The 27,508-nt window shown below is 36.6% G+C and overlaps 1 protein-coding gene across 1 annotated transcript; it reads left to right on the forward strand.

Annotated features, from left to right (window-relative positions):
• Nucleotides 1-295: 295 nt before the first annotated feature.
• On the forward strand, nucleotides 296-26,429 carry LOC120627586 (zinc finger and BTB domain-containing protein 24). The gene is made up of 10 exons (XM_039895596.1): nucleotides 296-544; nucleotides 4,940-5,101; nucleotides 18,641-19,036; nucleotides 19,373-19,581; nucleotides 21,475-21,638; nucleotides 22,041-22,124; nucleotides 22,785-22,922; nucleotides 24,365-24,549; nucleotides 25,190-25,384; nucleotides 26,058-26,429. Exons 1-10 carry the CDS (start codon nucleotides 350-352, stop codon nucleotides 26,427-26,429), a joined length of 2,100 nt encoding a protein of 699 aa, XP_039751530.1. The 5' UTR covers nucleotides 296-349.
• The last annotated feature ends 1,079 nt before the right edge of the window (nucleotides 26,430-27,508 follow it).

A 27,508-nucleotide genomic window follows, 5' to 3' on the forward strand; every position in this document is an offset into this window, starting at 1 on the left:
GCATATAACATATTGAACGAGGCACCCCGCCTAGACAACATCAAAGCCATATCAAGGCGCATTCTCCTTCCTTTTCATTGTAACATCAATATAAATTAAGACGTCATAATCAATACAATCGGCAATTGCAGACGGGGAAACTGGCACGCATTTTCCGGCGCGTCCGAGCCACCCCCGCGAGTGTGCGGGCGGGGGGTGTCCGGGGGGTGTCGGGGCGCAGGGGGGCGCGAGGGGCGCGTCGGGAGCGCAGGGCCCAGTGCCCCCCGAACGCAGCGGCGGCGCGACGCCTCCCCTAGTGCCCGCGACATGCGTTGACGTCTCCCGCCACCCGACAACCACCGCCGTATACATGGACAACTCCTGCCTCCTCGACCTCCTCATCAGGTGCTTCGCGATGACCGAGCCCGAGGACCTCAACTTCACCGCGTTCACCGACCTCTGCCGGCTCTGCTCGCTCAAGAGCGGGCCTCGCCTCCACATATTCGACAAGGAGTCCGAGCAGAGGCAGATACTGTTCAAACTTCGGACTTGTTTGCCCACTATGGTGAGCTTTTTTACTGCAAAACATGCCATTTAGCTCTCTTGCCTTAATCATTCAATAACTCACTCAAAACTATAGTAGTTAATTAAGTATGACTAATAAGTAGGTGTTCCAACAGAATGTTTAATCCACAACTGTTTTCCTACTTTAATGAGCTCTTTTGGACGCAGAACGTCAGTAAGCTCCTTTAATTGTTTTATCCAAATAAGAATAAGAATAGCATAAAAATAGAACATTTAAACCAAATCTGTTTGACTATTGTAGTGAGCTTTATTAGTGCAAAAAATAACACTCACTTGCCTTACATAAGCAATTATTTCATATCGGAATGGCTTATTAAGTATATTCAATGCATACGAACATTGTTTTACTCCACTGTAATTTTTTTTCACATTTCTTACCTATCATATTAAATCACTAACTATATTGACGGTGCGGAATGGCAAATATGTATAATGGTAAATAAACATGGTGTTTCATGCAAGGCGGGTGCATTTACCAGTAATGTAGACTGTAGAGCTGTGGAGTGCCATAACTCGTAGACGCATGCGCTCTACGGGCTACGAAAACCAACTCTGAACGCGGTAAGGTTAACACGATACCTGTTGAACATTTGAAGATGGTATTTAATAAAAAGATTATACGCGTTTTACTAAATAGAGTCAAGATTGAAAAAATATAAAACCTCAATATACGAGTGGCTATAGTACTCTAAAGTGAAATAAAATAAGTTGACCCTATTTTATTAAATTATATATTGTTAAATTATGCAATTGATGATATTATCACAATATTTTAGTAGTTCATTGATAGTTTATTCAATTTTTTTAACGAATAGGTCAACTTTTTTTTATTGTTAAATACGTTTATGTTGTCACAACGTTGTCTTAAACGTAAGAGCACAAATGCTAACAATAATGGTTAAAAAAATTAAAACCTTAGAGTAAAAGTAATTTATTTGTACAATTAAAATATTTGTTTTATAAATATAACTATTTAAAACTAAATAAAATCTAAAACGTCTTCAAAACCACCGCAGCGAGGCACAATTATAGAGAACTAATATGGTTTCATTCTATTGCCGGAAGACCCTATTTAAATCAACCAAGATCGATTTTTTAATGGTTATCTAGATAAGTATTATTAATAGGTTGACGAAAAGGACGATGATGGATATTTATTTTTTTAATTTAATTACAAAACGATTTGTACAATATTTTCGATGTACGGAATTATTCCCTTAAAATTCTTATGATGGGATTCAAACAACCATTTAGTAAATTGTAGTGTGACTCCGCAAGAGCATGGTAATCTGACTGGCAAGTGACTGGTGACATAATCTCCTTCGTCAAACAATAGACGTCAACTGCTGGATATAGGTACTTTTGTAGGGGGTTCCAAAAACCTCGGTCTTTTGTCGCTTGATGCCATCCGTCCACCATGTCGCGGGATTTACCGACGCTGCGTTTACCGGTGCAAGGATGCCATTCCAGCTCTTTTTTTCAAACGTCGACCGGTTCTCCGAGCTAGGTGTCCCGCCCATTACCTTTAGCTTCTCTAAGCTAACTCGTTAAGCTAAATCGTCGGTGAATCTGGTTCTTCTACGGATCCAGCATGGGTCTCCTCCCACAATTAGAAGGGATTAGGACCTAGTCCACCACGCTGGCCCAGTGCGAATTGGTGGACTTCACACACATTAACTAGTGACTGGTGATTATAGTTACAATCACTGCAATGCAAACCTAACGTGCTGGTCACGGAACAAATCGCGTCGCTCGAATTTGTGATTAGGTATTTGGAGTATGTCACTTGTTATTTTATTTTTTTTATTTTTTCTGTTTATTTTGTAATGTTGATGTTATCAGTATGTTGTAAGCAAGAATTAAAAGGCTTTTTTATTATTTATTTTTTATTTGGAGTATGTAAACGTATGAATAATAGTAGCCGCACCTTGGTCACCGCTGCCCCGTCACATGCTTGGTATATTTCCCTTTGTTTCAGTTATTAGAAGCTTTGCAGGTCGCGCCGTAAGGCTACTTTCACCAGAGATGTGCTAAGCTGCTTAGCTAAGGATTTCTATTATATTCACAAATAAGGACCTTTTACTTTCATAACTTAACTTGGCCAAGCACTGGGGTTGTTTCTTTGAAAACAGTTTTTTGTATAGAGAAATCATGATTTGCATGCTGGAGATGTGATGTGTGATGTGGCTGTGGATTAAGGCTAAGTATGTAAACTAGGGATGCACTAAGGAAAGCTACGCAGTGTAGCATTCCGTAGCCAACTTCTCCCAAACCGCACAGCTCTAACGGAAAGACACCCTTACCTTAATCTTGGAATCTTCAGGGGATGCTGACGGATATAATTTTAAACTTCGTCTATGTTTACTTTAAGACAAAAGGACACGCACACATTACGCTTTGGGTAGATGATGATGATCATAGGATGGCAAAACAGAGATGGCAAAGGAATGTACAATTACGTACCAATTTATTATGTTAAATAAAGCTTCAACATCCCTCAATAACATAGGTTCGGTGAACGTTTCTGATACACATACAAAGCATGCGTTAGCAAAAACGAAAACTTTGTGGAAAAATAAACGCAACCTTAGCGAAGATGATGACCTGTATGCTCACCAATACAAACATAACTATTCCATTTATTCTTATTCGCTATAATCTAAGTAGTCTTTTCGTTAGATTTTAGATAAAAAGTAGTTAGTTTTGTACTTTTTTACCATCGCTGCTCTAGGTGTTCGTGCAATAAATGCATGGAGAAATAAAGCCTTTAAAACAAATACATGTTTTAATATAGAAAACTAAAACATTCAATACCTTGGTTTTTTTAATTTCCTAAGCACTACTTCACGTTCAATTTATCTGAAGGAAATACGATTTTCCTTTATAAGCTTCGTCAATAGGCCAACTCTTCACAGTGCATTCAAATACAAACTCTATCCTGATCAGTACAAGGTGTATATTTTTCTGTGCGACAAATAGTAAAGCTTGAAAAGATTAAGGCACGTGGCATAATATCCTAATTCATACATTCCTTTACTTGCCCTATCGACAAGTGAGTTCGTTTTACGGATTAACGTCATGTAATGCTCAGTCGTTAAGCGAGTATGTAATTTGTTGATTTACTTGTTGTATTATACCCTTTGTTGGTGACTTCTGCTGAGTAGTTTCGGCTATTTTATTTGTGCAGAAACGGTTTGGGGTATTTAATAAATAGAAACCGATTGTTAACGTTCTCGAAGCGCTGTTTTACAATTTATAGATATAAATTGTACTGTTTACGATCCTATACATGAATATGTTTATGTGCATTTTTTATTTAATTTATTACTCCATATTATAAAACATAACGCGATATTTTTATGAATGTAAGTTTTGTCCATTTCTTAATGTAAATAATATAACTGTTGCCCGTACAAGAGTTTCATACGTACTCCACTAGCGGAAATCTTCACCATTTCTCCGCCAAATTCATATGCCCATAACCTAATAGCATAATTATTGAAAGTACATTTTTTTTTTATTGACGAGCGCTTGACTATCTAAATGATTATCTTTGGTCGACTCTGCAAAAAAACAGTGCCTAAACTGAAATCAACTTTATTTCTTAATTTGTTTCGTAATATAACAGTAGGAATTACAATAAAAGCAGTAAAAATATGACATAGTCACAGTCAGTAGACTTATTCAAGTTTCAACGAATTTCGTAGTAAAATAACGTATGAAATTTTTATGTAGAGTCGATTGCCTCGCGCGCGATTATTGAGTTGCCTCTGGGGAAATTTATTTTGTAGTTTCGCGAATAAAAAATACAACATGTGCTGGTCCGCATATTTGGCGCAGAAGTTAGTTCGTTCAAAAGTTGCTTTTTGTTCAAAACTGTTGTAATTTATATTTTTTAGATTCCGCAATCAACCGAGGAACCTATTTAATTGTTTTGCATTCACAAACAACTGCACTTTTTTATTGCTGCAGGTATATTTGAAGTTGAAAATAACACTCTATCTTGACCATGAAAACCTTCAGTTGTAATTTTTACATGGTTATCTGACCTGTTTCAATTGATATATCATTTACGCTGCTTTACAAGTTTTTCAGAAATAATTACCGTTCCCGAAAAGTTTTGCCAAGTTATTTGATAACTTGGCAAAACCAATTAGCTAGGTTTAGGAGTACCAATTTAGCGTTCACTTGTTTTCCGGCAATGGTTTCGGAGGTTTAAAGTTTACAGTTATAAATCTCGGTTTAACCCGCTAAAATGGTTCAAAGAATAAGAAATTGTTATTGATTAAAATAAAAAGGCAAGAGTGTTATTTTAAGAGAATTTTCATTGTTTAGTAAATAACTGCTTACAATTTATTGTTTTCTGTATATTCAGCAGATATCGAAGGACGACTTTCTGCCGAAGAAGATCTGCGAAAGATGTGTGACCAGGCTCGAACAACTGTACGAATGGCGTCAAAGCTGCCTCAACACGGACTCCGTGCTGAGGAACTACGCTGAGTCTATGAGGATCGTAACGTCTACTATCAACTTTCAGGTCAGTTCTTTAAAACAGCACGGCTGGTATGGGTAGAAGACATTTTTCTCTGTAGGAAAAATAATAACATCTTCTTCTCACAGTTTTATCTCAAATAATATACGTGTAGTAAATAGATGGTAGTTAGCTTCTCCTATTCCCGTTTTCTTGCTTGTCTATGCTAGACCTATGCTGGACTTGCAGACACCGAATGATCTTTGAAATCTCTGTGACGAGACGTAAAAGCGTACCATGAGCCGTTTCAATTTCAAAACGTTGCAAACTTTAAACATGTAGGTACCCTAAAATGCTACGTGGCCGCTCTGAACACTCCATTTCCACTTTATTTCGCATTTTCAGTAGCCTAGTTAAAATTGAGCATAAAAAACATACATAATATATATCCTGGTATTAGATTCAAATATGAAGCGTTGATAGCTTAGTGGATAAGACTTCGGCTTTCCTTTCGTGGAGCCCCGGCACACACCACTCACATTTCGGAGTTATGTGCTTTTTAATTTAAGTAATTTAAATATCACTTGTTTTAAGCGGTGAAGGAAAACATCGTGAGGAAACCTGCATGCCTCAGAGTTCTCCATAACGCTCTCAACGGTGTGTGAATTCTACCAATACGCACTTGGCCAGCGTGGCACACTACGGCCTTAACACTTCTCATTCTGGGAGGAAACTCGTGCCCTAATGCTACCCGTGTCCAGTAATGGTTTGGTAATGATAATTATGATTAGATTCGAATAAAAAACAAATGAACAGTAATTCTTCAGCTTTATAGGCTAGTGTTTACCCGTGACTTCGTCCGTGTACAATTTGTAGCACGTTTTCTATACAAACCGTCTTCCTATTAATTATTAATTATTATATATTATTTAATATATAATGTAAGGAAAAAAAAACAAAAGAAATATTTCTATAGTGATAATTAATGGAATTTGTAGGAATGGTCTGGATGAACTTCCGCCTTGAATTTTTTGCACGTACCCTGAATGTAATAACGTTTCAATTTGTTTTTGATTTGCTTCAACTAGTAAAGGTCTAGGTAATTTTTCTAAAACACTAGGCAGGCTAAGAAAATCAATTTAAGCAGCCTTAAAGCCCTAAATGGTAGTCTGTGTTAATTTCTGTGTAAACCTCTACCTACATTCGAGTTACTTCAAAATCGGTCCAGCCGTTTCAGATAAAAGATGGAACAAACAACAATATAACATTGTTTTTGTTTATACCTACCGTATATACTTTCATTTATAAAGGCATTTTTGTCATTCATTATCAAACACAAAAGTCCTCAGCCGGACTAAAGGTTCTTTCTCCACATGGGAGAGTTTGTCCAAAATTACCACGCTGGGCAGACGGGTTTGTGATCGCAGCACTGCGCTGCTAGCCGTTCGCTATTAAATTTCCTTAGTCGCCTCGTACGACACCCGAAGAAAAATGAGGAGTTATAATAATTATATTATGATGTGCCGTCACCACACGGCCTTTTTGACATTACAAACAGACATTTCAATTTGATTTATTTGTATACATAACTAACATGCAATTATCGTATGATGTTGGTCAAACGATCAATTGAAAGACAGATAGCTCCTATCTCATAAATCGATAATAAAGAATGACGTTGATCGATAAAATTCGAAGGTGAATATTGCTTGATAACAAAAAAGTACCTATTCATGCTCATTCACATGTCCTTAGTAAATAATTTTTAAGTTGTCATGAATTTCAAAAACGGGTTCCAACTTTAAATTGTTTTAACGTAAGACTTAGCAAGATACCTACTCTAAATAAATAAATATATTACTACATTACACACATAATCATCTAGTCCCAAAGTAAGCGTAGCTTGTGTTATGGGTACTAAGATGGCTGATGAATATTTTTTTATGAATAATATATATAAATACTAATAATAGTATAAATAATATATATAATAATATATATAAATACTAATAATAACTAGAAACACTTTCATGTTCATCACACAGACATTTTCCAGTTGTGGGAAAATAATAAAATAGATAAATGAATAATAAAATAGATGTAGGTAAAGTTTTCAACAGCTTGCAAAGTACATGGCATAAACCTACGGAGAAGTTTTCGAAAAGGATCTGAATACAGTACAAAAACGCTTCAGGATGCGTTTGGGAATTCCGCGGTTTTTGCAGAGGAAGGATAGCGTTATGACTGCCAGCCTGCGAAAAAACACAGCGGTGCTATTGAAAAATATACGCTTGACCTACAAAAACGGTATCCTAAACATGTTTAGAGCAAAACCGACTAAATTTTTTTGCTTATAAATATTTTATCATTTCTTATTTCAAGGCATGTAATGAGGAAAAGTCCACCAATCCGCACTTGGCCAGCGTGGTAGACTACGGCCTAAACCCATTCTGAGGTGACCCATGCCCTCTAGTGGGCCGATAATGGGTTAGTAACAATGATGATGATGAATAAGGAAAAAGGAAGCTGGAAGGGCGTTCCAGGCATTCTTGGTGCATATAAAGGAACAAAGATGCAAAGCGCTTTAAATGTGTCCATGAAATATCAACTACATATCGGTGCAGATATATGTATAGTATTATATTACCGTGTCGTTACAAATATGCATATTTGTAACATCAAGTGCCACATGCAAGTTTTACAAACCTTGCTAAGTGTACAAGTTTTAAAAATAATCGTCAATTTTACAGAAGATTGTTTTAATATGGGTCATCTTAATAAAAGAAAAATAATTATTTCATTCGAACTTCCTTCCCTAAACAAATAATTAATACCTAACATTAATTATTTCTAAAATGGTTTGCATAATACATTGGTAATCTAGTCAGCGATATTAAACGTGGATTTAAATAATTTGTTTGTAATTGTAACGCTTATAAAAACTTATTTTGAAAATTGACAAACTCAAAAAAACAAACATTAAAACTGTCATTTGAGGTACAAAAGGTAGCGAGAGGTACCTACATAATCTTTTCTTAACAAAAATTGATGGCAACGTGAAAAATGAAAATGGTTTTCCTTGTTTCAATTTATTAAGAGTCAAGTTAATATGATAATTAAAAACAAAAATAATTTTCCATTCTTCACAAAATGAGAATATACCGCTCTGTAAGTTTTCCACAAAGGGAAACCAAGCAATATCGAGTCTCTTATTACCGTGAGATGAATTCTAAAGATCTTCATTCCATTATTCATAACTCTCCAGTTTATTTGCGAGTCAAATAAAAAAAAAGTTATTGATTATGTCAGCTGCTTGCCTCCTGATATAAAATAGATATATACCTATATATTTTATTTATAGTGATAGTTGATGTACCAAGCACCACCAGCAGGGCTTGCACAGGCAGGAGACAAAAATGATTTCCCCCGATTATATCCCCTGACAGGGGGATATAATTAACGTGGCCAACCTGCTAAAGCATAGAGTAGGAGAAGTTTGCCCCCGTTTTTTGCTACACATATATTATTTGGAGATTATTTCCACTTGTGCGCCAATGCTCTGAGAGTTGATAAAGCTGTGGGAGAAGTTAAATTTTTATGCTTTCCGTGGGGAGATAATAGTCTCCTGCCCGTGCTAGCCTTGCCGCTGCACGAGAAAAGTTTAGGCCGTTGACCAAGAGCGGATTGGTAGACTTCGCACGCCTTTGAAAACATTCTGAAGAACGCCTAGACATGCAGGTTTCCTCACGATCATTTCATTCCTAACATCAGCAGTTTCCTTTTGGGGTCAAATGGGATCACGGTTTGTACGCAGCAGAAAAAGGTTAATTTCGTCCTAGAAAATTGCAATTACCTATTTATATTTAACAATAAATAATGCAATTGTAGGTATTAATTGTGGCTTGAACAAGTTCTATGTAGTCTTTTTTATTCATCCGCTGATACAGGTAATGTAGGTATATAATATAATGTTGGTAGATATTCCTAGATGCTAAGATGATGCTAAATGGTGTGGATCTTGACATCTAGAATGCGCAAATGCAACATGTTTTATATTATGAAATTAGGGAATTATTATTATTTAATTAAATCGTATCGTATCGTATTATATGTATAACTAAGTTGTGGAAACTTCATTGGTTTATGTGATATAAAAATACGGCACTACTTTTATGTGTACTGTTTGTTTCCCTTGAAAAGCTAATAAATAAAAATGTAAAAAATAAGTAAGGTAAGAGATAGGTTAGACCGCTTAAACGCTCTTCGACGATACCTTACCTAGGTATCACTGTAGCGTGTTATTGTTTATAACCATAGACCTCTATTATACTAATAGTATCTACGTATAATTATACTAATAATAATATTAATATACTAATAGTATAATTATTAATATACTAATTGCTCACGAGATTACCGCCATGTAGAATGTTGAGTCGACCTTTGTTGTTCCGATAGTCGTTTCAGTCAATGGTCTTCTCGCGAAAAGCTTCGACCAACATCTCAAGAAGCTTTCGCTTGGTTGTTGGATCAAGGGTCGGATACAGAAGGCAGTAGTCCTTGAAACGGCGCGTATTGTGAGGAGGTTTCTCACTCTTGAGCCCTGACCACCGGTTGCTTGGGCATTCAAAAGCCCCGCAAGCGGAGGGTGGAAGTTTTTTTTTTTTTATAAATTTTTAATAGTGTTTTTTAATTTATTCTTAAGCATTGTTAATAATTAAAAAAAAAAAAAAGAAAAATAATAAATGATAGAAATAATCCGCCGTCAATGCACTCTATCAAAAACAATACTTATTTGAAAGTCACGTACCTACCTAGTTGGTAGGTATGAGTCACGTTAGATATCAAAGATTAATGTCCCTACCTATCTCTATAGATTTTTTTTTCTTAATTGGCAAAACATTCGTTTCGTTATTGAATGTATAAAAAAATAAATCTCTTATTTTATTTTATCTCATTAATTAACACTCAGGTGTTTTTTTTGTACTTCTTTTAAAACAAACTGTACACTAAAAAGTACCTGATGAAAAATTGTTAGCATTCATTCAGCTATGATAAAATGGAGTAGGTATATCTAACCCAACGAACAGCAATAAGTAATTTAAATACTGTATGCCTTTGAGCGCTCTCCTTTGTTTCTTTAACAAAGGTACGTAATAAACATGTAAATCATGGAGTCGGCGAAATCGCTCGCTAAACGTCAAAGGTACAATGTTGCTAGTGTGTCGTAGGCAGGCGGCCGGCGGGCGATGCACGGAGTCGCGGCGCTACAGCCCCTGTATCGACCACGCGCGCCCGGCCATATCGATCCAACACCCACAGACGTAAACACAACCAAATTGCAACCTTATCCTCAGCAAATAACACACAATATCCAACTCACTAGTCCCATTTAAGTCGCAAAACAACGACAAACGATTTCCAACCCAATAAAACACTCTGCACGAACTGTTATCGAATATCCTAGGTTTCGTCTTCCAAGACCGTGAATTATCCACTCTAACTGGATAGTCATAAGGTTGTCATCGAAACAAGGTGTTATATGCCACTTGGGAATTTGTATATTGGGTACGCATGTCCGTTTTAACTCTTTGTTTTTGGGCACTCCATTATTGATGACTTTGCACAAATATAATAGATATGTAACGTTCTCGGTTTATCGTAAGATATTTTTGATACAACCTACATTATTATGGTCGTATTCACTGATAGGAATCTCAATATTCCAAGAAATTCAAATGGAAACTAAATATCGTTATGATCAACCTAATTTCAGATTTTTTATTAATATAGAGCACAGAATATATTTGTAGAAAGAATATTTATAGAGTTACATTATTATATTGAAAACTTTAATACGTAACCGCTTTCAATATAGAGACCCACTGCTGGGCCAATGCCGCCTCTCTTAACAAAGCACTTTTAGACGCACCTTTGGACAAAGTATTTTTAGAGCATAGACTACACTAACAATGCTGCTCCAATGCGATTTGGCGGGCGTAACCTCTATAAATGGAGACCCAAAAAGAAACCTGATTCAACTTTCTATTGCACTTAAAGTTAGCACTTGTCTGCAATCTCACCAGGTGGTAAGTGACTATGCACTTCATCTAACCTTTCAATTATCACAGTAAAGCCGAGCGCAGTTATATTTGTACCTATTAAAAGAAAGAAAAAATAAATGTCAACTAACATTTCAGTATTTTGGTTGCGTTAAAACATTACAGTATCAAGAATGTTGCCGTTCGAAATCAGTGTTGACGGCCGATTGGCGCAGTGGGCAGCGACCCTGCTCTCTGAGCCAAAGCCGTGGGTTCGATTCCCACAACTGGACAATGTTTGTGTGATGAACATGAATATTTTTCAGTGTCTGGGTGTTTATCTATATATTATAAGTATTTATGTATATTATTCATATAATTATTCATCAGTCATCTTAGTACCCATAACACAAGCTATGCTTACTTTGGGGCTAGATGGCGATGTTTGTATTGACGTAGTATATTTATTTATTTATTATTTATTATTAATCTGTGAACATTTTAATAAGTGTTCATTATCATTTTTAATAATGTACCTTGGTGCTTGTATATTTTATTAACTACAGCTACAAACTATTTCAAGAAATAAAATAAAACATTGGCTAAACTCTTTAATGGAAAACCGATACAATGCAATATAAATCACGGACTCCTGAAGTGGCCCAACGATAATCGATACGTTCCACGTTTTAATCACAATCTACAGAACGAAACAACGTTAAGTTACACAGTTTTATGTTAATTTAGTGGCGATGTGTACAGATTGCTGGGATACCCATCGCAACGCATTACTTAAAAATATCGAAAAACTACTGTTTCACAACATTTTGCTGACAGCAATACCTTAAGCGAAATAGCTTTACAAAGTTGCCTTAAATAGCACCTTCGCAATGACGACCAAATCATTAGCTGTGTTTCCTTTTGAGGTCAAATGGGGTCACAGTTTGTACGCAGCAGAAAAAGGTTCTCTGCTGCGATCGTCCTAGAATATACAAATGGTCCTAAATAACAGCAGTAACATATTAAATCGATGCTAAATTATATAAAACTCAATTCCGACACGCATTTACAATCACAAACATACACGTGTTAATGTAATTTCAAGCTATTATACTAGATAGGGTTATCGTCTAGGTTGTATTTGAAATCAAGTATATGTGAGATTTTTTTTAAATTCATATGTTCCCAACATTTTAAATAAAGTATACTTAAATTGTTACACAGATCAATAATTTTATATTGCATAAATCAATATTATATACGAACCGCGTAAGTAAACTTTTACTTATTTTACAGATTGGCCAGAACTTATTTCGCATAAAATATTTAACTGGTGTTTTGGACCATTTTATAATAATAAGGGTTGTCATCTGGGTTTAATTCAGTCATCGGAGGGTATACAGTGTTAAATAAAAATACCAAAAAGCTCTTGGGCTTGAAGTTTTTACCAATTAAACTAGTAAATTTTGTTGTACGACTTTTCAAAATTAAGTAACTATTTATTTCATACAAAAATTTAATAAATCATGTTATTTCTGTAACGTGACATTACACTGTGTGAACCAAACCGCTGCGAGCGTGCGGGTCTTGGTTCGCGCGCTGTTGTCGCTGTTACTTTACAGAGTAGTAAAGAGTAGAGTATCTATGTAAAATATGGCACAAACTATCGAGTTAAAAAAAGTTGTAGAACAAAAGTAGGTTAGTTTTATTGTGAACAACATACGACCGAGAGCTTTCTGGTATTTTTTATTTAGCCCTGTATAATGAACATTAAGCTTTGAGTAGTAGGAGAGCTCTTTGGACAGCTCGTCCGGGATAATACTAAAGCAATGCTTATTTCTTCCAAGCACTGCACAGCACTGTGTTTTGGTCTGGGGACTTAGTTGCCAGGCTTAATCCCTACGTGTCAGATTTATAGACAAAACGGAACTTTGTAGGACGTGTTCTTTGCATGCCCTGTGCAGTGTTATTCCGTTTATAGTTTGATCATCAGAAAAAAAAGTAAACATTAAGCTTCAAAAAATCCGCTTCGATAAATCTTATATAAGGTATTCCGCTAGTAACTTTATATCGTATTTCCAATACTATTAATAACTACCAAATATTTTCACGTCAAATTTAGTGCTTTTAGAAAAAAAATTGTGGCACAATAATCATATTATTTACATACAGTTGTTCTCCGAGTAGTTTGTGGCTAAAAGACGAAAAAACTATACATCTCATACCTGTAGAAGTACTGTTTATTTCACTACAAGTAAGCCCCTGACTCAATCTTACCTGGTAAGTAATGATGCAGTCTTAGATGGTAGCGGGCTAACCTGTTACGCGGTATGTAGTCATACCCCTAATCGGTTTCCACGCGACATTGCACCGGAACACTAAATCACATAGCGGCACGTGTTTGTCGGTAGGATGGTAACTAGCCACGGCCAGAATCTCCCACCAGATTAGTCCAGAGAAAATTCAGAAATTGCCCCTGCCGGAAGTCGAAGCCGGGACCTACTATCTAGTTCACAGCGCTCAGCGTTGCGCTCGGGAGGTCGTCATAAAATTATTGGTATTTTGCATATTAACATCACAACATCGCAATAGAAGTTTAAAATGCAACATGCCTAATCCGTGCAAGGGCTGTGGCTGTGCAGGTACACGCATATAGGAAGCAAGGTCGTAGGTTGGCACCCGAGCGGGGGCACCGTTAACCCTGACCTAGCGGGGTGAAGGATATTCCTACGCCTCCCGCCTCCACCGGGGGGACTGCACTACACCCAGAACATCACCGCTTCAACATTCCCCACTAATGTGATGGATGATCAAAATAGGCCCACTGTATGCAGCGCTGTAGAGTTTGTCTTCTTTCACAAACTATACATAGGTGCCAACTCTGGTAATTATTTAGGTATCAAGAGTCAACTAATATTACGTATTACGTTATTACGTACGTATTATTGTACGCAGCAGTAAAGACTAAATCTTCTTTTATTAAGTTATTTAAAGGTTGGTAATTCAAATTATTAAATTGGTAATTAATTAGTAAATTGGTAATTCTGTAATATCTAGAAAAAGCCTCTACTTTTAACCGACTTTTAAAAAGGTGTAGGTTCTCGATTCGGATGTCTTTTTTATGTTAGTTTACTCTTAACACTTTACTTATTTATTTATTTTTTTATTACCCGATCTGGAAAGTTTTTTTTTTTTTTGAAACGGAATACTTTCTAAGTAATCTCATTGCCACCAGGTATATTGGTGGGTCAAGGTATCCTGGAGAAATCGATAGGCACACCAATAGCGAATTGGATATATTTTACCGTAACTTGTGCACTTTTTTCGAAAAGCACCATTTGACAAAGTGAAAGTGATGATGAATCACGGGAGTACAGAATTATAAACAATTCACGAGGTGCAATTTCATTATCTATACTTATAACAAAAATGCAACGGGTCAAATTGTATTTTTTTATTAGTACCTGTCTGTCTGTCTGTATCGGAACGCTAAATCGCTTAGCTTTATGTCTTTGTCGTTAGAGTGGTAACTCTAAGCCTAGCCCGAGTCTAAGCCCTAATCCACCAAGCTGGCCAAGTGCGCTATCAAGCCATCCCAAACCCCCCCCCCCCCCCCCCCCCCCCTCCGTCCAATCAATTTGATTGGTTGGACGTAAAGGAAGGACAAGCAAACAAATAAACAAACACACTTTCTTATTCAAATATCAGTAAGTGTGATTGCCTGTTGTGTGCTAATATAGTTCAGGAAATTAAATAATAATTTGAAGATATTATACTTCCTGCAGGGCTAGCGCAGGCAGGAGATAAAAAGTATATACCCCGACTATATCCCCTGACTGGGGATATAATTAACGTGTCCACCTGCTAAAGCACGGGAACATGTCATTGGAGAAGTTTATCCCCGTTTATTATTACCGATATTATTTGGATATTATTTCCACTTCTGCGCCAGTGCTCTGAGAGTTTATAAAGCTGTGGGAGATGTAAATTTTTATCCTTTCCCCGCGGAGACAATTGTCTCCTGGCCCATGCTAGCCGTGCTGTTGTTTCAACACAAAGTCACAAATGGTTTGCTACGCAGTCAACTTTAATCTGAGATATTTTCCATCAGAATAAGAACAGAGTTAAGCTAAGCTAAGGAATAAAAACGATAACCACTCTATTAGTAAATTTATACATTACTCGCCACACCTTTTTATAGCAATCAGCTTTGATTTATCGCACGACTTGTGTAAAGCTTTGAAACCGTATGGTTCAGGAAGAAGCTCCGATATATTTAAAACCGTATTTTGTCTGATGTCTAGAAATAATACTATTGTTGGAAATTATACTGTTTATTTTATACAGATAGTTAGTTCTCTATGGAGTCAACATTATAATTATTCTATTTCGAACTTAAGGTTAAACCCTTTCCTATTGGTTTTATATAATACTATTTCTTTTCTATCATAGCTAAAGTAAGTTAAACTATAAAATACGCTACGCCTTACCGTACGCTACGCTTAGTACGCTACGCTACCTCGTATCTTACGCTACGCATCCTTGCACAAGTGTTATGGATAGTCACCCTTTTCGCCGAACTTTTCTTCGCTCTCCAGACACCATAGCAACCCTTCCCTGAAACAAGGGGGAAATACACTCAAGTACAGAGACTGCAGAATTTTCCCTTTTAGCTTACCCTTGAATTTTTATCTGATTTACGTTACAGTTAAGGCGTTTTACCATGCTTCTACAATTTCTGATCAGTTAAAGTTTGCTGTTTAGTTTCATCTTTCATTCTTTCCCTTTCATAGACATTATAAAATTTTAATTTAATTTTAAAATATATCTTCAAATTTAAAGGTGGTTTATACTAATAGATTTCCCCATTTCATTCCTTTAGGTAGTTTATCGGACCAAATTGTATTTAATATTAATAAATTAATAATGCCTGGCAATGTTTGAGGGTATTTTAAGAATAGGTCCGATCGCATATGCCTTGCCATTGATTGATATACCCTTTCAAATAAAAAAAGATTATTAAAATCATCGGTTCAAATTTAACGGAGCTATGAAGTAAAATTGATAAAAAAGTTCATCCCATTTCCTGGAGGAAAATTATTGGTTATCAGGATAAAAGTATCGTATATGTTGACCCGGAATATTCGTAAATTTTAATATATAATATACGTATATTTATCGTACCTACTAGGTGAAATAGAAAGTTTTAGTCGTATTTGAGCGTCAGAAATCATTATTAAATGTAGGTATATTTTTTGGTATTGCGATATCCTGGTGCCTGAATCGCCTCCCTACGTATTATTAGGGTTACAAAAATGTTTCCTAGTTCACATAGGCAAGGGGGCACGCAATAATCCCCCTTAGCTTCAGGTGCATTCCGAAGGGAAAGTGTAATCGATCGCCCTAGCGTACTCTGCACTTAGTAGATAGATACCACGGAGGGTGCCCGTCTTAACAATGACGTCAACTTTCATGGATATTTCCACAAACACGCAGTTTTAACCTTCTGCAGCAGCGCAGCTATTGGCCAAATGTGTTTCAGGATATTTATGTGATGTGTTGTTATTAATTTTCGAAGATGGAGGTTCTGTTTGCGGATGTTTATTTTGGAGTAAGTTTTTTTTCTTGATTATTTAATTTGTGAAACGTTAAACGCTTGTAAGCAGAAAAAGTAAAATATTTTGTTTTATCCCGCTGAGGCGAAACAGAGTGCAAAAAATACGCCTCATATACGTTCTCGGAACATTTTGATATTATTTTTAACTGTTGTCCGCGACTTCGTCCGTGATTTAAATTTCTTTTGGTGTATGTGCCAACACTGATCCTAATAAAATTTGGCACAAAGTTAAGTTGCATACTGGAGATAGGCATAAAATACTTATTTATCCCGGGAAATATAAAGATGCCTAAGGGATATATGTTACCTACTGGTTATCAATGATTGGCTCAATTACTGGACCAATCTTAACCTACTTTAGTACGGAGTCGAATAAACACTTTTAAATCCGCGAAGTAAAAAAAAAATACGGTACCACGACCATACAACTTTGTCATACATGATTTTATCGAAACTTTAACAGTTTACGATGCGCACGCAGAGAAACTCTCAAAAGTAAAAAAAAAAATCATTGGTGCTGTGCTCCTATTGGTCTTACCGTTATGATATATAGTCTATGACCGTCCTCGATAAACGGGCTAACTAACACTGAAAGAATTTTTAAATCAGACCAGTAGTTCCTGAATTCTATGATTTTAAGTAAGCAATCAAACAAACTCGTCAGGTGTATATACTTTTAGTATAAGATATGTGAATATTGAAATGAGGGAAGCAACTCCGGCATCAAAAGAATAAATAAATAATGTCCGTGCCATAGATCAAAAATATTCGGTTTGATATTCAAATTCGATAGCACTTACTTCACCCCTGTTCCGTTCCCCAGTTTAGGTAAGTTTATTTTTAATCAGTGCAGAATTGATAAGGCCCCCCGCGACCGACCCTCGTCCCTTATCTTCGAGGGGCCTTCGTCAAACAATGGAAACGCGAATGCAGATCATTCGAGTGTTTCTGATAATGCCGTGTCACACTTTTTTAAATTGTGACGGAAGGAAATTAAAAAGATGCACCCTAACGCGGCAAAACTTCAAAAATTTTAAAGATCAACCACTATTTCTGCTGGGCCTCCAAAATCTTGGTCATCATAAGATAGTCAATTCGTTTGTTTTACAGGATATATTTCAAAGAAAGTCCTTAGAAAATACTAGATTTTATTTCCTCTCCCGATTATACCACCGCACTGTAAGACACCGGGCGGATTATCATTCGTATAACGTTCATATACCTACCGAAAACAAAGTACATAGATAGATATGCATTCTTTTCATGAGTAAAGAATGTGTTAATAATGCTTATACCCTGGTTTGAGTATCTGTGATCTGTGTTATCTTATCATTACAACCTAAAGAACTACAATGCATAAGCTCCTTCTAGACTTTACTTCGACTTTATACCTACTTAAATATGAAAAGCTTTAATAGAAAAATTATACCTCTTACTAGTATACTGATATTCAATTTCAATTTTCCACTATTCCACGTGGAAATCCTGAACGTCAACGTCCGTTTCCCTATATCCGGTAGGTCGTTGAACCCACCCCTTGCCGAATTTGGGCAATTAAGCATGGGGTGTTCACATTCGTGTTACGGAATGAAAGTTGACAGAGGGGGACCGTTCTCACTTTCCGCGGGGTGAATGCACTAGGGGGCGCCTCCCTTCCCTCGCCGACCGCATCAAAGACACTCATTGAAGGCGACGGAAAATAATCCGCAGTCGAGACTGGCAATTCGCGGAAAAAATTACGTTGGAGCAAACGCTATTCCGTAAACCTTTTTGATATAGTCGTACAATTCTTATTCGGGATCTTTTCGGGGAATTATTATGAACTAAATATGGAGTTCATATAAATAGGGAAAAAAGATATGATATATGTCCTTCACATAATTATAAATGTTCAGACGCTAGATGATTGACTTAGAACTGTATAAAACACGTTGATTCCTTACACAGGATGGAACGGTCAACATGGATAAGATGACGGAAGCTCAAAAAACAGCGTATCTGGAGGCACACGTGGCTGTACAACAACATATGGCTCAAGCTGCTGCTGCTGCCAGGCGTGAACAACAACAGCAGCAGCAGCAGCAACAACAGCAACAACAGCAACAACAGCAACAGCAGCAACAACAACAGCAGCAGCAACAACAACAGCAGCAGCAGCAACAACAACAGCAGCAACAGCAGCAACAACAACAGCAACAACAGCAGCAGCAACAACAGCAGCAACAACAGCAACAACAGCAGCAACAGCAGCAACAACAGCAGCAACAACAACAACATCATCAACAGCAACAACAGCAAACTAATAATACCAATAACACCTCTCGACATCATCAGGAAATGCAAGTAAGTTTTCACAAGTAACAAACAGTAAATAAAAATTTTTAAGTCAAGATTTTTTTAAATTTAAAAAACCGAGTAAGAAAACAAATCCCAGAAAGAATTGTAAAATCAGTAAGTAGCTTATAGATGCTACTGTGTCGTGTGTAGAGAGTACATTGCCGAAGATCTGTTTTGGTGTGGAAAATAAAGATTGAGGAAATTATAAATAGCACCATACAAATACTCCTGCTTCTTGCAGAATATAGCAAATTAAGTTTAATTTTCATAGTTTTTCATGCATTTCTGCAAAGTAACTCCTGCTTCTATGCAATATACATTACAAATATTTTCTAATACCAGCAGGCTCAAACCAATACTCACCCCGGGCATCCATCCCCGCCCACTGTCAGCTCCACACAACACCACTACGCAACTATCAACAGTTCTCCAATAAAGGTGCCTCAAGTAAGCTCGAGTACTGGTGGGCCTGACTCTACCTTCACTGTACCAGATGACGTAGGAATGGGCTTCGAAGGTGGAGTACGCGTTCTGCAAAGTCTTGGTAACTGGTAAGTTGCGTTTGGTTTATAAACTTATCAGCATGTCCATTTGAACAAGTTCATATGAGTTAAGAGTTTACCGGAAGTCGACGATGTTTTGACGACCTCCCTGGCGCAACAGTGAGCACTGTGAATTTAAGCAGGAGGTTGCGGGTTCGTTTCGGGCAATTTGAAAATCTATAAATTCTGAATTTTATCTGGTCTGGTCTGGTAGGTGGCTTTGGCCGTGGGTAATTACCACCGTACCGGCAAAGACGTGTCGTTAAGCGATGTAGTGTTCTGGTGCGACGTCGCGTTGAAACCGATTAGGGGTATGACTACCAAACTCCCTAACAGGTAAGCCCGTTGCCATCTTAGATTGCATCATCACTTACTACCAGGTGAGATTGCAGTCCAGAGCTAACTTGTAATGAAATAAAAACATTAAAAAAACATGAGGCAATATAGGCTGATTTAAAATTGAAATATCACCTAAAATACATGTAATAAAAAAGCTTTTATGCTTATATAGACTTAACTACTATTGGATAAAGTCTTTACACGGTTTACTTAAAGTTAGTTGTTTCGTCATACAAAACTTTAGAGCTTGTCAAAATATTCTGGATAGCATTTTATTTATTACTATATTGCATTGCCTGTCCCTTAGTTTTTAGGCTTCCTTTGCAGAAATGATAGAGTTCTTTTGTTTTTCCATGATACGACTTTGTCCGTCTGTCACAACCTTAGACGGCCGATTGGCGCAGTTTGCAGCGATCCTGCTTTCTGAGTCCAAGGCCGTGGGTTCGATTCCCACAACTGGAAAAATGTGCGTGTGATGAACATGAATGTTTTTTAGTGTCTGGGTGTTTATATGTATATTCTAAGTATTTCTGTATATTATTTATATTCAACAGTCATCTTAGTACCCGTAACACAAGCTACGCTTACTTTGGGGATAGATGGCGATGTGTGTATTGTCGTAATATATTTATTATTATTTATTTATTTATTAGATATATTGAGGTTGCAGATAATGCATTGTCGTCATTAGTCTTTATTATAGATAAAGCTTGTTCAACTACCAATTACAAAAAAAATATGAAATAGTTATAATTTAAGAAAACTCATAGAGTCATAGTCTCGATAAATTAAAAAAAACATCTTACGTTTATTTCTAAAATTTGTAGAAGTTTGTGTATACAGACAAATATAATAATTTGGCACAGTGCTAGCACCGTTTCAAAAACAATAACAGTTATGCGGTTCAGTGTTTTCGTTAACCGATGAATCAAACTCAATTGCTGGATTTATTTGAAGTACATTGTTTAATTTAAAATCATCTGACATGCCTTATACCTTCCTGGTCAACTGGTTTTTCATGACAGTTACATTGAATTTGGACGAAAAGTAGATATTTTTTCTACTAATTAACCTGACTTACATTTTAAATATTTTAGTTAGTTAAGTTTAACTTTAATTTTATTTATTACATCAATATTAATTATTTTAATCTGATTTCATTCATTCTTGTTTTGTTTCCTAATAATTGATTCAGTTAAAGTATTCATTGTAACTTAGCTTTAAATATTTATTTAAACTTTTAAAGGTTTATATTAACATACTAATAACAACTGTAAATAATTTATAGGAATTACTTTTTACTTTTTAATGCATGCTGTGATAACCTGTTAACAGTTGAACGAACTTGCTCTTTTTTTTGTAATGAGTCACATAGTAAATGTGACTCATTACAAAAAAAAGAGCAAGTTTTAATGTATCTACTGTTGGTTGTCCATTATAAATAAATAAATAAATACACATTTCCTGTGAACACTACTCCATATGAACATGTTGGTTAGTAACTTTAATATTATAAAATAGTTGGAGTACTTAATAATGTAGTAGTTATCCCAATTTCGATAGGTCACCTGAAGTAACAAACAATATACCGAGACCAAACCTAATACCATTTACGGAACCGTATGCGGAAGGTGGATCCATGCACCCAGGGACGCGTCTAAAAGCTCTTCAAGGCACCGCTATAAGGAAACATCCTGCAATCAAACCCACCAGTTCTACCAATGAAGGTAAAAATTCGCTTACTACTACGTACGAGCAGTTTTCAGTAGTTGTAGAAGTTTTTATGACAGATCTCGTCTGTTCCGTTCTGAAGGGCATTGTTGCCGGTGTTATTACAGACACCTGAGGCTTAACAGTTAAGGCTGATATTGATAGACACATGGCGGTATTTTGTAAAACGTGTTCCTTGCATGCCCTGTTAAGTATTGCTCTGTTAATATGCACTAGCTTTCCAATTACCATTGAAGTTGCTGTCAAAGGAGTGGGCAAAGTAAAAAAAACACGTTGTCAATGCTATGTTTATTTACACAATTTTTATTTATCTTTTTATCAATCCAAAATCTTAAAAATAAAGTGTTTGTTGAACTAAGTATGTGGTAACTTCGCTAAAACAATTCTCAATGTTTTAGGTAACAAAGCATTTGAATGTACGGTATGCGGGAAAGGACTGGCACGTAAAGATAAATTAACGATACACATGAGAATACACACAGGTAACAGTAATTATATGATATTCCTTATATATTCCTTAATCCAATCCGCAATGGGCCAGGTCTTAACCCCTTCTCATTTTGGTTGATATGATGATTATGATGATGACTCCGTTTATGAACTGTAACAGAAAATTAATTCGGAGACTTCTATTTAATATACCCATTTGTAGAACAAGTTAAAGGTTTTTACTAGACCGCAGCAACTAGACACAAGATAAGTCAAAGTCAAAGTCAAAAATATAAGAATTACACGGTAGTAAGATGATGGCGATAACCACATTCGTAAACTTAAAACTAAAGCTACGAGGGTTCCAAACGCGTCTTGGTCTAAGAAGAAGCCCACAACAAACTTAGCCGGATGTTTTTTTTTTGTTATCACCATCTCACAATATATCGAACGTTTCCGTCATCGCGTCAATGTTTACTTGGACGAAGTAAATACAAAGTATTTACTTTAATCACGTTGCTAACAGTTTTATGGAAGGAGGCTTCGGCTGTTGCTAGTTACCACCCTACTGACAAACAAGATGGTACGATGTCGTGTAGAAATTAACGTGCATAATTTATTTATTTATTTTCAACTTTCTATCTAATAAGGGCTTTGAAAAGAATTACGCTTACTATCAAAACGTATGTTTACCAGAGTTATTTTTTTTTCAGGTGAAAAGCCATACGTTTGCGAAGTTTGTAATAAGGCATTTGCGAGAAGAGACAAATTAGTGCTGCACATGAACAAATTAAAACACATAACGCCGTCAAACATTGCTCCTCTTGGTAAACGGACTATTACTATACCTCGTACGTTTTATTTCTTTTCATGTTATTTTATTGCGTTTATTTCTATTAGTATTATACGATTTTATGAACCCCTTTTATGTCTCGATGATTTTGTATTAGTATGGCTGTAATTGTAGATTTTTCAACAATATCTTACGTAACGGACGCCGGGATAAATCCCAAGAAAATTAGAGATTTCAGACTAACCGACCCGATGGCAGTAAGGGTTTTCCATCTAAAATCCTTAGTGTAACCAGGATTTCAGGGGCGCCCAAAACGAAGGAAAACCCTGAGTTGAATACTCTACTATTTACACCTCGCAAGGCAATAAAATCTTTTTTGTTTATATGTTGAATGATTTTTTATACAATCTATACTCAATGGTTCGCACTTCACAGAATCTTGTGAGTATTAGAGTGATATGGCAATATTGGAATGAACAGATTTTATTCAGATACGCCGTGCGCGATGTTCCTTATTCAAATCATAAAAACTACAGTACAAAATTTCTTACTTACTTGACCTTTCAATGCTAGGCTATGAAATATGGCATTGTGGAGCGAGTCTTATGTAAACATCTCTCGGTTAGTTTAGTGAATTGGTGATTTTTATTTCTTTTTTCTCAAAATTCAAATATGTGAATGTTCTGTATGAATAAATCATGTAGAACTAAAATTTGAGAAACCATAAATGAAATAAATTAGAAAAACGGTGACCGGCACAGGTGTTTCAACGTGGTTTATGAAGCAAGGGGATTGACATCGATAATTTACTGACTCTGATGGTCGGTACTGACAATTCTTTAAGAGAAAAACCCAAAAATATTTGCCAACTATTCAGATAATAACTGATGGAATGGCGAGAAGCTGCAACTTAGACTTTAGAGTTAAAACAATGTTGAGTTTGAGCTAAATATGGATCGATGCTTTTAATTGTGAAATCTCCCTAAAAGGATATTATTGTTTTGTGTCTTATCTTTATGCAACGTGTAAATGAAAACCGAAATAATACTCCACAGGCTTAAGAGATACATTGATGACATGAACATGTGAAACCTAGTAGTATTTGAGTAAACCACTTCCATAGTTTTTACTGAAGGAAATTAAATACAGCCCTAACATCACATGCTAAATTAAAATCATGTTACTTTATTAGGTACACGTCGCATAGCGTAGGTACTTTGTGCGTGTCGGTCTTTTATCTTCAACAGGGTTGTCATAAGTAAACACTTAGAATGTTTTTAATTCGTTTGTATGGAAATGTAAATATGCTACGTTTAATTTAATATTTTTACAGTATAATTATGCATCCTTCGACATTATTTCGTAATTCGGTTACACGTTGTATAATTATAAAGTTACCATAATCTATTAAAAAATAAAAAATAGCGTTAGTACTCTACTAGTTATTTAACGACATACTTTAACGATAACAGATGCGATTAATAAAGAACTGTTATACAGCGCTGAAACTAGACGACGTAAAGCCGCAGTTAACAAAACAAGAAGACACAAAACCGAGTCAAGCAGAAATAGCGGCAGTCGCACAGCAGCAGCAACAACAGCAACAACAGCAGCAACAGCAACAACAGCAGCATTCCCATCAGCAGGCAATCCAAGTCTGCCAGGTACCAGGACACAACTTTACGGTAAATCCCATTGACTTTTCATTATCATCAGAGTAGTTTAGTGATCTTATTAGTGGGCGATACGTGGTTTGATTTCCGGCGTGTAACCAATTGGTTTATAACTTCTAAAGCCTTATAAGAAAGCTCAGTGACCAAGCAATGGTCGATGGAGGATGCTAAACATGAAGTATCAATACGTAATCACATCGGAGATTCGGTGATCCGTAACAGAACCAGAAGCGAAAGCGAAATCGAAAAAAAAAAATCGCTGAACAAGTCGGGACACACAGCTCAATGGAAGTTTGAGTCTTTGGCGACTCCGAATCAGAACACAACGTTAGTAGACCCCCACCAAGGGAACAAATAACAAAAAGCGAATTGCAGGTCACGGAACACAAGTGGCTTTTTTGCAACAAATTGCGTGTATTATTTAATAAAAAATAATGATCCTCCAACATAGCACTCAGCTTGTTAACGTCCCAATATTGAGCATCGACCAATTCAGGCAAAGCCTTTTGTTTTATGTAAAAAAATCTTTTATAGTAAACAATCTCTTCGTTTATTTTTAGTGTAAAGTTTATAGAAAATTCAAATTAGGAAAATAAAGATTAATATTATTATTATTATCTCTTTTTATTATGTTTTTTGTTATATTTTCCAGAACACAAACCTGGTCCACACAAGTGCAACGAGCGCAGCAGTGGCGGCTGCGACTGCTGGTATGGTGGTGTCCTGGTCGTGCGAACTGTGTGGGAGACTGTTTGCCACCAGGGACGAGTGGAGTGCGCATGCCAAGTCCCACTTGCCAGACAACAAACTGCTGCAAGACAAGATGCAGCAAGCCACGCAACATCAGGTAATAATGAGACAAAATAATTTATTTGCCTCTATTCATCTTAAGGCCTCGCCTCACACAACCGGAATGTCTCTCTTAATTGATAATCTGAATTCTACGTCTTTCCTCGCACATATCTTAAAACATCAGATTGATCGTGAAGCCTGAGGCAAACGTGCTAATGTTGCAATGAGCTTGGCTCTGTATAACTCATAATCTGATTCCGCTATGTGTGAACCAGTCCATCCAAATGTATGGGAGTACAAGCTTTATGAACTTATTAGCTTCTGCCTGCGACTTCGTTTGCCTGGACTTCAGAATTGGGTCTAAAGCTTCGCTCGTTAACAATTTTTAATGCTACCACGGAAACTATTTGAGAGTTCGATATAGAATGAACATGTCCTTGTCCATAGCATAGGTGGCATGCTACCAAATTTCGGAGCTGTCTAATGAGCTCGTAAACAAGTTTTAAATTTCCCTAGGGAACTACTTAAGAAATCGAGATAAAAGATAGCCTATGTTCTTTTCCATGTCAAAGGCTACATGCATGCTAAATTTCATCCAAATACGTTCGGCGGTTTTTGCGTGATTGAGTAACAAACATCGACACTTTCACATTTATAATATTAAGTAGGGAAGTAGGATAATCTTGAATACTCTGAAGCTTGAATACTTACATGGCATATTCATTAAGCCAATACGAAATTCCCAGCAGGATAAAGTCCACCTCACAAACCAGGAGAAGCTGCAACTTCTACACCACCACAATCAGAACCAGCAGATACTGAATGGCCACGGTATCGCCACAGCATCTGTTTCCACCGCAACTGTCGTCAACGAAGGTGCAGGTGGCGGCGCGTACTTCACACACGGGCACACGCACTACGCACCCGAAAGACAGCACACCCACGCACACCATCTATGCCTCATGTGCCGCCAAGAGTTCGCCGGTAAAGCAGAGTTCATGTTCCACGTCCGTGGACATTTTGAAGGTAAAGTGAGTGATATAGCGGCCGCTGACGTGTTAGCACGTTCGCTTGTGGATAATTCCGGACTGTGCACCTGAGCCACGCCAACGCCCATCGCATTCCAAGATGCTTGCGGGAAGGGCGCGTTGCTGGCGGGACACGACGAAACGATAATGTTGAAGTTTTGAGACATAAGTGATATTTGTGACGAGCTCGCGAACCTGTTGGCTGATAAATGACATTCAAAAGTACCTTAATTAAAAGCAGCGAATTAAAAAAAGCTACTAAATAAAATATACTGCGTTGTTTTTATTTCATTATTTAGATGTATTCAAAATTAACTTTAATGATTTTTCGTTGCGAGAATTATCATAGATATCACGTTATAGCTATATGAACGTATTCCAATTTGGGACTTTCTTTCCAAGTTTGGACAGACACAACAATGTTTTCTTTTAGATCATTAAAGGTGGACTTTCGGGTACCGCGTACCACTTTTAGTTAGTAGCATGGGAGGATAACAAAGACAAAACTTATCGTTTAACATATCCACCGTTTTATCAACTCTCCCAGCATTTGTGCACGGATGAAAATAATATACGGTTAATAGCAAAAGGGGGTAAACTTTTCCTATTCTCTATTGCCGTGCCGTGGCAGGTGGACACGTAAATTTTATTCCTCGTAAGGGTATATAATAGAGGGACATAATTTATGTCTCCTACCTATGCTGTGACAATGAGCGTGGAATGTGGCGTCAACGATACCGCGTCAGCGTCACGTTGTCTTTGCCGCCCAATATCCATTTTATATATTCAATCTATCCATAATCTATAGATTTATTACTTAGCAACTCACTATTGTTAAAAAATAATCATAATTTCTAAAACAAATAACAACTTTGCCAAGCAACTTATCAGCAGAATAAATATGTAGTCTGTTTTCTATATTTAAGCTATCTAGATTGAATACAGAAAACGGACGAATAACATTTTGTAAGGCTCTAAAAGAGTCCTTGTATAGCAATTGGAAAATTTAATGAGAAGAAGCGTAAGAGCATGACATTACGATTCGATTTGAGTACGTTGCCTAAGAAAAGCGTGACCTAAAATGCTACATAGCCGCTCCATGAACAAACCCAAAATAATCATTATTGTATCTCAGTAGTCGATCAATGAAA

This window comes from Pararge aegeria, chromosome 11 (assembly GCF_905163445.1).
Source record: "Pararge aegeria chromosome 11, ilParAegt1.1, whole genome shotgun sequence".
Lineage (NCBI taxonomy): Eukaryota > Metazoa > Arthropoda > Insecta > Lepidoptera > Nymphalidae > Pararge > Pararge aegeria.